This window comes from Nerophis ophidion, linkage group LG09, assembly GCF_033978795.1.
Source record: "Nerophis ophidion isolate RoL-2023_Sa linkage group LG09, RoL_Noph_v1.0, whole genome shotgun sequence".
Lineage (NCBI taxonomy): Eukaryota > Metazoa > Chordata > Actinopteri > Syngnathiformes > Syngnathidae > Nerophis > Nerophis ophidion.
In genome coordinates, this window is record NC_084619.1 from 33,653,686 (window position 1) to 33,668,799 (window position 15,114).

The 15,114-nt window shown below is 38.4% G+C and overlaps 1 protein-coding gene across 1 annotated transcript in view; it reads right to left on the minus strand.

The window, feature by feature from the left end:
- The window catches only part of LOC133559270 (adhesion G protein-coupled receptor A1), a 557,171-nt gene that overhangs the window by 382,901 nt on the left and 159,156 nt on the right, over positions 1–15,114 (minus strand). Inside the window, exon 3 of the mRNA XM_061910875.1 lies at positions 5,491–5,562. Coding sequence (XP_061766859.1) covers positions 5,491–5,562 — 72 coding nt within the window. The remainder of the gene's footprint in view (positions 1–5,490; positions 5,563–15,114) is intronic.

Genomic DNA, 15,114 nt, shown 5'->3' on the forward strand with positions numbered 1-15,114 from the left:
CGGAATGCGCACAGACAATCTGCAGTCATCAGCGCTTCCATAGCACTTCCGTAATTGTAGTTGTCTGTTAAATCCTACATTCCTCGCGATTTTTCAATTTTTTTGGGGGGCTGAGGATCGGGGCGTGACTAGAGGGACCAGGTGGAAACTAATGGGTTGACATGGTAACAAAAGCAAACCAGGAAGCTCAAAACGGAACAAGAGTCCAGAAAACAAAACAAAACATGATCAAACATAAAACCAGATTCACAGGCATGACATTGGTGATGTGGGTAATGCTTTTAAGTCAACCGTTTTAGGAGGTTTCTGCTTGCCACTTTTAGTTCTCTCAAACAGCCGGGATGTGCTGGTTTCAGGGCAAGTAATTAAAGTGTTGTCTTTGGGAACATTCTGACACTTAGTAAACAAGTGGGTTTCTCTTTTATCATACTACCAACGTGTTATTCCTCGCCCGGTAGAATGGCTTGCTAGGTTTGCTTGGTGGAATGGAGCCAAACATCACTAAAGCTTACGTTGGATTGGCAAATTAGAAACTTTACAAACTTTAATCATTAGATTAGAAATGATTGTGATGTAAATAAATGTAAGGATCGAAATGAAACTCAGTGTAATGTAGTACATTAAAGTTTCTTCTTCACACAAATACTCAAGTAAAAGTAAAAAGTATGTTACATTAAAACTAATAGTTACTTAGGTAAATGTAAAGGAGAAAATGTAGCGTGTTACTACCCAGAATATCCTCATTAAATAAAAAAAACAGCACACAGCCAGAGATCGACAAAATCCTGCTCTCAAACCACCCAAACTGAGAGTGAGTGCAAAGGATGACACCTACTGAAAACAGAAAAACAAACCATTGAAAACAAGTTCAAATGTGGAGCAAACTTGGCAAAGTGGCACGACCGAAGCACCGTCAGTCTGACCACTTTGAACCACATGATCAACGCAGCAGACATTAATCCTTGAAATTAAGAAGCTGCTAAATGCTTTGGCTGATGTGTTTTAATTTGGTCTTTTCTCCTAACGCTACGAACTGGCCAAGCAAGTATTAGCCTAAATAAGTAGGTCAGACATACATGACTATTTAGTGTTAAAGTTGTTTATACGGCCACCCTCAGTGTGACCTGTGTTGCTGTTGATCAAGTATGTCTTGCAGTCCAATGATGCGTTTATTAAAGCCAAAACAACATGTGGCTGGGCTGGCACGCTGCTTGTACAGGTTGTAGAAGATATTAAAGGCAGTGCCTCCACGGTGCCCCCTTAATATTGTTGTTAGGGTGAATTTCGGGTGAAATGCGGGAGAATGATTACCCCTGGTGGGGCGCTGAAAATTGGGAGTCTCGAGAGTATACAAGTATGACGCTGTAAAGCGCCATTCATATGAAACTTGCGGGCCGCACCAACATAAAATTTTCATATTAAGGTGCGGGCCGCAAAATAATGTCTCGCGGGCTGCAATTGGCCCGCGGGCCGCGTGTTTGAAACCCCTGATCTAAATCCTTGAGAAGATTACCAGTCCATCCACATGCTAAATTTGTTTAACCTCTTGACATAACTATGTCCAATGTACAGACACTTAAACACGTGCACAATGCAGAAGGTGCCGGAGCGCCGCAGCGTCTATGGCTTTGTGCCCTCATGCTCTGTAATTAAAGACCTGCTTTGCCGGAGCAGCTGTGGGAAAATAAGCAGTGCACTCAGTAATCACCGGTTGGGGAGCACTTAAATTAACACTTTGATTCTCCCAAGCCTGGCAACACACACACAACCCAAAATCAGCATGGCTATCTCAGTGCCTGCATCCTTGATGGACCAGATCCCACAAAACTATCAAAGTGCAATCATCACCATAAAAGTAAAAGGCAACATAATTACTTGAACAATATAGTACACAAAAAACAATTAAACACGGTTAAACTCAAGCTGTATTTTGTCTATTGATGTACAAATGTTAAAGTTTGAAAGACTCAAAGCGTTGATGAATCAATCACAAATTGTAATAATTAAAGCAAAAGCTGAACATTGGCAGCTCACAGGTTTTGTTGTATTTACTTGTTTTTGTTTACATCAGGGCTGTCAAAACTGTTACCATCGAGGTCCGCACACAGGACGAAAGGAACATAATTTATATTCATAATTTTTTTGTAAAACACAAAGAAAATGTTAACTCTACTTTTCCATGTTTGCTATTTTGGGTGTTTATTCTATTTCTACAATAAACACAAATGGTAGGGGTCTAACGGTACGTGTATTTGTATTGAACCGTTTCGGTACGGGTGGCGACTTGTCCAGAGTGCACCCCGCCTTCCGCCCGATTGTAGCTGAGATAGGCGCCAGCGCCCCCCCGCGACCCCAAAAGGGAATAAGCGGTAGAAATGGATGGATGGGTTTCGGTACGGGGGTTTCGGTTCGGTGCGGAGGAATACCGAACGAGTTCAACATGTACATATGAAGTAGCCGCCTATGATAAAGTCTTAACAAGCTGCTCCGCTCCGTTGTGCCTCTGTCTGTACACAGCACCCTGCATTGTCCCAATTAGCAATGCGTATTCAGAGCGCATGTCGTCAGGGCTTCAGTGTCGATGTTGAACATATAGGTCTTTAGCAGGGGAGCTACTCACTCTCCCTAAATTATATTCCAAGTCAACTACTTTCTAAACATCAGTATGAGCCCGTTGACCTTCTAGAAACAAACTGCAGCTCAGCTCACTCGCAGTACTGGCTTTAGGTGAAGGCCAGTTAGCTTTTAGCGAAACGTTAACTCATTTTGCGTTGCGTGTGTGCGCGCGTGTGTGTGTGTGTGTGTGTGTGTGTGTGTATGCACGTGCGTGTGTGCACGCACGTGTGTGCGTGTGTTACGGACAGTGTTGATTGAGGTGTGTTGAAGCAGCAAAAAAGGACATTATATTAAATGAAGAGTTTCTGTCTCTGATAGTGTATAAAATAATTTAAGTGCATCATAAAGCCTACATAAACTCCATTGTGGTCAGGGATGAATTTTCAGCTATAGTTACAATAATCATTAGTAATGCAGCAGCCTAGTTTTGAATGGCAGGGTCCATGCTATCACATGTTGCTAAAAATATAACATTTACATAATAAAAATCAAATACAGGCTTCCTCAATGCTGTAATAAATTAAGCATGATGAATTGACTTGAAACTGTTTAATGTTGCATTTTTTATATGTAGAAGAAAAGTTGTGTCATTTTATTTCATCCAAGCAACAAGTTGAGGCAGTTTAATGTGGATTAATGTGGGCAGAATTATTATAGTGTTCCCAATGTTAAAAGGATCAAGCCATTGTTTACAAATTTGGTAAATAAATACCCAAAAAATGTATATTTTGTTGTTTTCTTACTGTACCGAAAATGAACCGAACCGTGACCTCTAAACCGAGGTACGTACCGAACCGAAATTTTTGTGTACCATTACACCCCTAAAAAATGGACATTGGAAATCGCATTCTGGACACCCCAGTTTACGTATTTCACTGAGGAGGGAAAGTATTACTAAACGACGGAAGAGGGTATGCATGCTTTGCCTTCCTTGCACTATCATAAGCCGGGACTTGTGCGAGTCAAACTCTGGCGACCCGTTTGTGAAACATTATCTGCATGCTGTCTATTTATGGGCACTTTAATACACACTCCCTGGCCTTTTGGTCCTGCAGGCTTGGATCTCTGCTCCAGTGGCAAATGTGTCAACTTTGATTGCAGAGTAAAAATGACACAAGAGACACTTCCCGCACCTTACTAAAAGTAAGGCTGAATCCCAATTCTGCCCCTTAACCCTTTCTCCTTCATTGTGCCCTTCGAAAAAGAGGGCCAAGACGTGACGCTTTAAAAAAGGACACCACTCATTTCACACAACGAGTCGCTTGGTGGCTGACCTATAGAGTATAAAAAGCGAATGTCAAAGTATTCAGAAGCTACAATATGTAAGATAATGATAATAATAATAATAAATGGGTTGTACTTGTATAGCGCTTTTCTACCTTCAAAGTACTCAAAGCGCTTTGACACTACTTCCACATTTACCCATTCACACACACATTCACACACTGATGGAGGGAGCTGCCATGCAAGGCGCTAACCAGCACCCATCAGGAGCAAGGGTGAAGTGTCTTGCTCAGGACACAACGGACGTGACGAGGTTGGTACTAGGTGGGATTTGAACCAGGGACGCTCGGGTTGCGCACGGCCTCTCTCCCACTGCGCCACGCCGTCCCTAATAAAAGATAGTTGTGTTAGCTAGGTCGAGCATTTCAAACATGGCTTAAGTAAATTCTGATAGTAAATTATCGGTCTAATCATTCATAAAATGTAAATCGTAGTGAAGTCTGTTTGCTGCTAGTCTGACTTTGGGTTAGTTAACAAGGTATTTTATGACAAAAATAACATTCACAAACCTTGTCGATATTTACATTGGGTGGCAAAGGACTGGAAACCTGATAACATTTTATTGTCAATTAAATCAGTAATGCTTATTATTACTTACATGTATGTGCTTTCTGCTCAGTCATATTTTCAGAACAAAGTAAAACGACGGTTAAAGCCTTAGACAAGGGGCAATCCAATCCAATCCACTTTATTCATATAGCACATTTAAACAACAAAATATTTCCAAAGTGCTGCACAGAAATATTAAAAAACACATTCAAATACTATCCTGAGCTCCACCAATGACTGAATAAAAACAAAAATAAATACATATAAAACCAATATAAAAACAATATAAAATAAATATGATTAAAAACTATTTTAAGGGTGAAACCAATTAAAACAGTAAATAAAAATAAAAATTTTAAAACACAGAGGGCAACAGAGGACCACACAACTCACAAAAGGCAAGGGGGAGGAGATCTGGTATTTTATCCATCCATTTTTTACCGCTTGTATGTGGTCGCGGGGTGTGCTGGAACCTATCTCAGCTGCATTCGGGCATAAGACGGGGTACACCCTGGACAAGTCACCACCTCATCACAGGGCCAACACAGATAGACAATATTCACACTCAACGTTCACACACAAGGGCCAATTTTAACCCAGTCAAAAAGCCCTTTTTTTAATAAGTAAGTGACTCATAAAAAATATATTAAAAGCGCCAGTAGGCCGAAAGGCTAGAAAATAATCTTAATAAATTGGCCAACAGTGTCACCAGAAGGTCAGTAACGCTCTTCCCCAAAATTCTAAGTACAGTTAGCAGTGATTTAAGAGTCAAGGGCAAAAGCTTGTAATTTAACTGAGTAGCTTCCAGTTATTAATGTAAAACTGGAGAATTTTGCCCTCAGTTAAGTATCCTTGCCAAGCGAAAGAACGTCCAGCAATGCCTGAAAGTGTACTTGTTTAACATTGGTGGCATTTACATATATTTTAGTATTTTTTTTAACAGTGTTTAATATACTTTTTTTTCCCTGTAATCTCCCAAAGCTAAATTAGTTTTTCCCACATCCCCCAGAGAAGGCTATTACTAGACTTCATCATACTTACAGTCTTCTCAAAGCCAGCAGACTACGGAAGGCCCAGGGCTCCACTTTGCTTATCAGATTATTTTTCAGATCTCTGGAGAGGACAAACAAGAGAGAAAGGCGAGAGTTAAGAGTTAAGTCAGTGATACATAGTCTGTGAACAAAAACCATGGACTCATCCAAAATCATACATATTCCTTCAGTTGGTACCATAAAGTTAGGTCGAAAGTGGGCAGTAAAGTCTCATCTTAGAAAAGTCAATATCAGATATCGAAAAAGTGGTAATAAACTGTGCAAGTCTATGGTATGCTTTATTTAATTTAACATCACACAAGAAATATTATTTGCACAATAACATGAGAATGTATAGTATATAATACTTTAAATAACATGCAAAACTAACAGCAGTACTTATGGACTTAACATTACACAATTCTTATTTTTTGCAAAACACATTAACAATGAAGATAATACATTGAATGCAATGCAAAAAATACAACATTATGTATTTATTTTTTGTTTTGTTTTCAATCCATAAAAAAGTACCTGCTAGCGAGAAAGTGCTAACCATTTCCCGATTGCTTAACATTCTGACCACATCCAGCCAAGCAGGAATAACACACATGTTGTGGTTTTATACAAGGAGTCTGTGTCTACCAACTACACCCAAACCAAAACATCTGACACTAATAAAACTAGTGGTTTTGTCTGCCGGCCAAAGAAAGTGTCCTGAAATTGTCTTTCTGACTTTCTATTAATATCCACCTTTGACCAAGTGTCATATAAAAAAGGGTGCTCCTGTTTTTTATAAATGTCCATAACACGTAAAGAAGAGGAGCCAAATGTCTTCTGGGTTTTTTTTAGCTTACTTTTGGACAGGAAAGATTGGAGTCAGCCCATGAGCATCAAAAAAGTGTGTTTTACCAAAAAAAGGGACAATTTCTGAGATTACTCCAAATATACTTACTATACCAAGTACACATTTATAGGGATAAAACATACATATATACACACACACATATATATATATATATATATATATATATATATATATATATATATATATATATATACAAACCCCGTTTCCATATGAGTTGGGAAATTGTGTTAGATGTAAATATAAACGGAATACAATGATTTGCAAATCATTTTCAACCCATATTCAGTTGAATATGCTACAAAGAGGACATATTTGATGTTCAAACTGATAAACAGTTTTTTTTTTTTTTTTTTGCAAATAATCATTAACTTTAAAATCTGATGCCAGCAACACGTGACAAAGAAGTTGGAAAAGGTGGCAATAAATACTGATAAAGTTTAGGGATGCTCATCAAACACTTGTATGGAAATTCCCACAGGTGTGCAGGCTAATTGGGAAGAGTTGGGTGCCATGATTGGGTATAAAAGCATCTTGCATGAAATGCTAAGTAATTCACAAACAAAGATGGGGTGAGGGTCACCACTTTGTAAGCAAATTGTCGAACAGTTTTGGAACAACATTTCTCAACGAGCTATCGCAAGGAATTTAGGAATTTAACCATCTACGGCCCGTAAAATCATCCAAAAGTTGAGAGAATCTCGAGAAATCTCTGCACGTAAGCGATGATATTACGGACTTTTGATCCAAAATTTGCAAAATCTTCCACCATATATATTTTTCTTAGTGGAATATTTGATGTGAAGTAATCGGAAACTTGCATAGGTCAAAAATTCATAAGGACATTGATTTTGATTCAATATTATGTTTTGAGCAATGACAGTTTGAAATAAAAAAAAACAGCTTTGTTTTGTTAGTCAACGATGCAGCTTTTTCTAAATTACGTTTAGCCTTTAAGCTTTTTTATTTCACTATTGTTTATGTTTTTTGTTTATTTTAAATGCATTTTTAGAAATGTCATTTAAAACATTAGCTGTGGGGCGCAAATGGCCTCCGGGGCACACATTTGACACTTCTGCTATAGATAATAAAAAATAAAATCTGATAAATCTATGGGTAAAAAGCAGAGCCTTCGCGTTTATCATAACTCTCTCGCTCTCTCTGTCTCCACCGCTCCCTCACAAATGTTGCTGTGCACAATTTTTTTTGTTTTTAACCCCTTCTTAACCCTAAACGTACATTGAAAATACACGCAACCCTAACTTAAAATGAAATTTGAGGCATTTAAGAAATTCCACCCGGACAGCCCCGCAAATGAGGACATATCCAGTGAAAAGAGGAGGTATGGTCAGTCTATCGTAGCTCGGTCGCTGCTAATATGTTGTGTGTTGTTTTTTTTTATTGATTGAAACTTGTATTAGTAGATTGCACAGTACAGTATATATTCCGTACAATTGACCACTAAATGGTAACACCCGAAAACGTTTTTTAAATTGTTTAAGTCGGGGTCCACGTAAATCCATTCATGGTGCCTCGGTGTGCATTGTTTACACAACGTGCGGTGCGCTACTTAATATGTCCGTGTGGAACTCGTTCGGTACGCCTCCGAACCGAACTGAAACCCCCATACTGAAACGGTTCAAAACAAATACACGTACCGTTACACCCCTATATATTTTTTTTTTTTAGGGCTGGGCGATATGGACTTTTTAAATATCTCGATATCTTTAGGCCATATCGCGATACACGATATATATCTCGATATTTTTCCTTAGGCTTCGTCGCGTGAAGAAGCCTACGATTTTTGGTAGTGTTTTCTGCTCCATTTGCTGAATGGCGATATACAATATATATCTCAATATTTTTTTCCGTAAAGTAAAAACCAAACAGTCCTAGTTACCTGAAATACTATAAATGTCATTATAATGACTTAGTAAGTCAAAATATTGACTTAATATGTCAAATTAATGAATAACTGTAAGTAAGCATTTGCAATAAGCGTTTCAAAAAAAGTTAAAAGTTGGGCCACATGCTGACCTATGTTCAACTCATCATGCTTAAATTATTACACCATTTGGGAAGCCTGTAGTTGATTTTTATTATCAACATGTGATAGCAGAGACCCTGCCATTCAAAATTAGGGTACTACATTACTAATAATTAATGTAACTATTGCTGAAAAAATAGTACAATAGCAATAGAGAGACTATTCATCCCTGAACACCATGGAGTTCATGTAGGCTTTATGATGCAGTTACATTATTATATCAACTATTAGAGACATCTTCGGGAAACTCTTCATTTAACATGGTGTATTTTTTTGCTGCTTCAACACAGCTCAGTCAACACAGAAAAAGGTGAAGTAAAATAACTTAGTTAACTGTAGGTCAACAAGGTGTGTCTTTCTCTCAGAAAGACAGAGAGGGTTTTGTTGTCCATAACACACACACGCATGCACGCACACACATACACTGCACAGTGAGCTAACGTTAAGCTAAAAGCTAACTAGCCTTTAACTCAATTAAGGACTGCGGGCGAGCTGAGCTGCCGCTTATGTTTCCCTATAGTAGCTGACTGGGAGGTATCTATTATAATATGAGGAGTGTCCGCTGCCTTACTAATCACCTTTCTTATCACTCCACTACAGGACCAATGACTCCATGCGTTCTGAATACGCACTGCTGATTGGCTGTTACATGCGCTCCGAATGCACACTAGTGATTGGCTGTTACATACACTCTGAATACGTACTGCTGATTGGCTGTTACCGCTCTGCGTGTAACCAATCATATGGTTCTGTGGGTGGGACAATGCTGGGTGCTGCAAAGACTTACTCACAGAGGCAACACTTAGAGCAGCAGCTTGTTAAGACTTTAGCGTATACATATATATATATATATATATATATATATATATATATATATATATATATATATATATATATATATATATATATATATTATTGAATTATCTATTTATTTTATTTGGGGTTTTTTTCTGTGTGGTGTTTGTATGTTTTCGCCGTGACTGCGTGGGTTCCTTCCGGGTACTCCGGCTTCCTCCCACCTCCAAAGACATGCACCTGAGGATAGGTTGATTGGCAACACTAAATTGGCCCTAGTGTGTGAATGGGAGTGTGAATAAGGGCTGAACGATATATCGATATACTCGATATATCGCAGATTTGTCTCTGTGCGATATAGAAAGTGTACATTCTCACACAGTTGCTTTTCACTGTGGGCATTACACTACATGCGTTTCCCACTCTTTCTTGTCTCTCCTTCTCACAGAGGCTCAAAACAGGTGCACATTCTTACATACGTCACATGTGCAACGTCACATGCACCCGTGGAGCAGAAAGGTAGTAGCTTGGTAATGTTAGCTGTGATGCTAACGGTGCGGTGCGGGTGGCAATACGAGAGAGAGAAGGTGTGAATCTGGTAACAAATGGAGGGATAATTAATTCCCAGGAAAAAAAGCACAGAATCCATCGCCTGGCGGTAGTTTGGCTTCAAGTGGGAAGATGTTGAACAATTATGCGGCCAAAGCGTTGCTACAAAAAGTAGCCCCACTGCTAATGTAGAATCATTTTAAAAGTCACACGCTACAGAATGAAGAGTGCTTGAAACTCTGCATGTCAACATCTCAGTTCGGAGCCACACCAACAAAATGTCGAAGCAACGATTTTCACATCAACACCGTATGAAAAAAATAGTACAAAAACAGAAGGAGATAACGTCCGCAGTAACCTATTACATAGCGAAGGACATATACAGTTTGATTTCCTATTATGCAGCTCATTTTTATTTGACAGTTATTAAAATGTCTTGTGTGACATAATGTACAAAAGTGCACTTAATATGTTTTAAACTATTGTAGTGGCATTCTGTACAAAAAGTGCATTTTAATTTTAAGTGTTGTTTTGATATGTCATTATAGTGACATCATGCACAAAAGTGCACTTATAGCTTGTTTTAAAATGTCTCTGGCAATCTTGTTCTTTCTGTTTTGGAAATGACATGAATGTTTGTGCCACTGCTTAATAACTGTTTATTAAATACAGTTTTGGTCAATTGACTTAGTTGTGATTTCCCTCTCTGCATGAAAGTTTAAAATGAGCATGTATTAAAATGCAGTATGAACACACATAGAATCATCATACTGCTGTGATTATATGCATCAAGTGTTCATTCAAGGCTAAGGAAAAATATCGAGATATTAATAAAAGGCCATATCGCCCGGCCCGACTATGAAAGATAAAACATTGACTATTAGGAAAATTTGAACGTCGCTCTTCTTTTATAGATGTCAGACAACCTCCTCGATCAGCATCTTTAACAACCAAGCAAAATGCAACAACAATGCTGCAAACACGGTGAAACATGAACACAAAGGGTAAATAACATCCAAATACCTGATGTAATATCACTTTTCTGCAGAACTGTTGCTCTGTAAACAAACTCAAACCACTCTGCTACATGCCTCGTCTGCATGGATGTGCTGTGACGTGGTCTCTGTGACTAATGCAATGACCCGTATATAACTCAAAAACGCAGATTCCAAGAATTGGAATACTTTATATGAAAGATGTAACAGCATTGTCGATACCGCGGTTTAGCGGTTTCTACATTTTTACAATATTGTCGTGACTTGTGAATGTAGTTTTTTGGGTTTTTTTGCGATTTAGCTGTCAATAAATTAAATCTCACAGAATCCTCAAGGCAAGTAAGCAGGGAGTAAAGTCACAAGAAAAAAAGTTTTATTTTCCTGACATTGTAATTTAGATATGTCTAAATGTTTGAGTTGTGTTGCTAACAAACAAATAAACCCTGGTGAAAACAACCTATTTGGACAAGTCCCCACCTTATTAACTGTCACAAAAAACGATATTTTAAGCCAGCAAAGCTAAACATCAACTTGTAAGGTATGTATATCGTTAAAAGTTATATTGTTAGTTAACTTTTCTAAAAAAATTTAATTTTTCAAACTGATATTAAAAATGTCCACTATTGAGCTTCTCATAAAATAAAACATGAAAGACACTTGAGTGAACATTATTGTTTTACACTTGTTACACTGGAGTTTACATTGTGACTGTTTTTAGTTTTTATTTACTTAAAACAGTGGATGTACCTACACTGTTATTTGCACTTAAAAATATATGCTTGTATTAATAAATATGATTAGACATTTGAGCATTATGTTTGTAAGTATGTAAGTATACGTAACCCTAACATTTCTGCCAATTCATCTTAAACACTATAACAATTTTATCATTGTTTATTTATTTTGGAACTATCCACCCATCCATCCATCCATCTGTCAGACCTGGACATGGATTGTTTGTGCTCCTTCGACGCAGAGGGCTTACAGGACGAGCCAGGCGTGAATTCAGGTACATGTTTGTTTTTATTTATACTCAAAATACAAAAAAAAGGCAAACCAAAAAGTGCGCTCGATGGCGGATAATAATCTACACTAAAACTTAGAACAAAAACAGCACAATACTATCTAAAAACAAACAAAATATACTTTTAAAGGCATAAATACAAACAAAAACTTACTTGGCGTGGATGAACCGAAAAGCATGGCATAAAGTATGAAAGGCAATGAAAGCAAAGTTCCCAGACTGATGAACAGAAAGAAAATAATTTAAGTAGTGGCTGTGATAATTAGGACCAGGTGCGGGACTGAGGGCAGGGGCGTGACTAGGAATGCAACGTGAAAATCAATGAGTTGTCATGGTAACAAAAACAAACCAGGAAGTGAAAAAACGGAACAATAGTCCAGAAAACAAAACAAAACATGATCAAATATAAAACCAGATTTACAGGCGTGACACCATCCATTTTCAACCGCTTATTCCCTTTGGGGTTGCTGCGGGCGCTGGTGCCTATCTCAGCTACAATCGGGCGGAAGGCGGGGTACACCCTGGACTATACCACAATAATTATATTTTATGGTGGCCCTGATATCGTGACACTATGGTTTCGTGAGATTTTAATACAGTTACCTCCCTACTTTTTATAGTTGAAGACTTATGGCACTTTCTGTTATATTGGCGGCAACAGTTTTGATGTTTTTGAACAGTTTTTGGAACCGACAAGAGTGTTGCATTGAACGGGCTGCATACGGCCTGCGAGCCCTAAGAGAATTGGAGCTGTCTTACCGACACTGTAGCCTTTAAGTTTAGTCAGGTGGGTCGACATGGAGCTCTCATTTGTGCACTCATCTTAAATTGTCTTTGATCATGTACAATGTGCTGCTAAAGAGCCAGCGGAGTCTGCAGGCCCAGAAGTCATCCATTGTGCCTGCAGCATCTTCTTTCATCTTGACCTGTGTTAGCAGCGCTCAGCAGTTTGTATCAACCACCTTACTAAATACCAAAGGTCAATGCACTGTTTCTGCTGACCTACACATGACCTGTCAAGTTCATGGTTTACGCTACATGTAAGTTATCATGGCAAAATAAAACCCGCTACACCTTAAAAATGTGTGTTTCTTACAATCATTGCATGATTGTACTTCTATATTACTGATTTTTTTTTTGTGTGTACCACTTCTACTATCTAATTATTGCTTGCAAAATGACTCAGCTCAATGATTCAATGACACCTCTTTTTTAAGCACAGTAATCAGTAAGCAACTTGGGTTTAACTTTTGAAGCATTTTGACGCTATATATGATTCATATGATAAAAATAAATCAATCCATGACGTGGCAGTTTTGGGACAGTGCATGTGCATGAAATTGCAGCAGGCTCTCAACTCAATCTTATCTGGGTGCATATTTGTTTATAGAAATCAAAGGTACCGTAATTTAGGTGTGAAGTAGTAAAATTAGCATATTGCAAGTACAGCCTGACTCTTCTTAAATATATAAGACACCCATCTCAAGCCAATAGACCAGGGGTCGGCAACCCGCGGCTCCGGAGCCGCATGCGGCTCTTTGATCACTATGGTGTGGCTCAGCTGTAAACTTGCCGACCTTCCCGGGAGATTTCTGACCTCAGTGCCTTTCCCTTAAATTGTCTGGGGTATTCCAACTGCGATGTTCACTTAGTCAGCAACATTGAGGGCGGGCCGTGATTGCATTGCCCATAGCATCTTCTCAAATATGTGGTAATGCCCGCTGTTACACAACACTATGTGCATGCAGCCGGTCACGTATTGTGTAAAACCTTTTATGCAATCCTCAAATGATTGCAAGGCATATTTGTTCAACAGCCATACAGGTTACACTGAGGGTTGTGATATAAACAACTTTAACACACTTACTAATATGCGCCACATTGTGAATCCACACCAAACAAGAATGACAAACACATTTCGGGAAAACATCTGCACTGTAACACAACATAAACACAACATAACAAATACCCAGAATCCCATGCAACCCTGACTCTTCCAGGCTATATTATACACCCCGCTAGCACCAAACCCTGCCCCCGACCACCCCCACCTACCTCAACCGACGGGGCGATTGGGGGGGGTGTATAATCTAGCCTGGAAGAGTCAGGGTTGAATTTGTTATGTTGTGTTACAGTGCGGATGTTTTCCCAAAATGTGTTTGTCATTCTTGTTTGGTGTGGGTTCACAGTGTGGCGCATATTTGTAACGGTGTCAACAGTTCCTAAAAACTGGCACCCTCAGTGTGACCTGCATGGTTGTTGAACAAGAATGCCTTGCAATCGCATGTGTGCGTCTGAATAGGCCACATACGATTGTGCTGAAAATTGTAATTTTCCTGAAGGAACTCTCCTGACGGAATAAATAAAGTACTATCTAATCTAATCTAATCTAATAAGGGGCATTCATTTAAAACTCACTGGCCGCACTAACATCAAATCTTAATATTTAATGGCAGGCCGCGTGTCTGAGACCCCTGGTTTATACATAGCACATAGCAAAAAAAAACCTCTGTATACAGTGTTATTTCATTATAAATTTCAAGTCTTGCGGCTCCCAACATTTTCTTTATTTTGTGAAACGGGTCAAAATGGCTCTTTGAGTGGTAAAGGTTGCCGACCATCAGTTACACTTATTCAAGACACAAAGTAAAATCACTCACAAATAATTGGTAAATGGGTTGTCACTAAGAGCAAGTAAGTATGTAACTGTAAATGTAAATGTCGCGATATTGCGGTTTCATGGTCTTCACAATATTGCTGTGACTATATTAAATGAAAAATTGGTGGCACTTAATCGTGGGCCAGTTCTGAAAATAAACTACATACCCCAGAATACTCTGCGCAGCGCGGGACTGGTAAGGTGGAGGTGTGGAACGCTGAAAGCAGAAAGTGAAGTGTGTTTAAAGTGAACGTTATTGTTTTAAACTATTTACACCAGATGTTTATATTGTCACTTTAAAGACACTCAACTGTAATGTTTTTTTTTTTTTATATTTGCTCGAAAGAATAGATGTTCCTGCACTACTTTTTGCAATTGTAAATATTTGTTTGTAGTAATAAATATGATTAGAGCATTTAGCAACATTTGTTTTTGTTTTTAATTTATGAATGTGTACAACTCTTTGTTTGTGTAAATACATCTGTTTGTTTATGTAGAACAGTTTGTTTATTTTGTTGACCATTGACCGAAGAAATAATAAACTAAACTAAAACTAAACATTTGAGGACTATGTTTGTGTTCAAGTACAGTAAGTGTGTTCATCTGAAACATTCCTAACATTTCATTTAACACACTGCAACATTGTTACCAAGTCATGTTTTTGGACTTTTGGGCAGCACGATTACGGACAAAATATAAA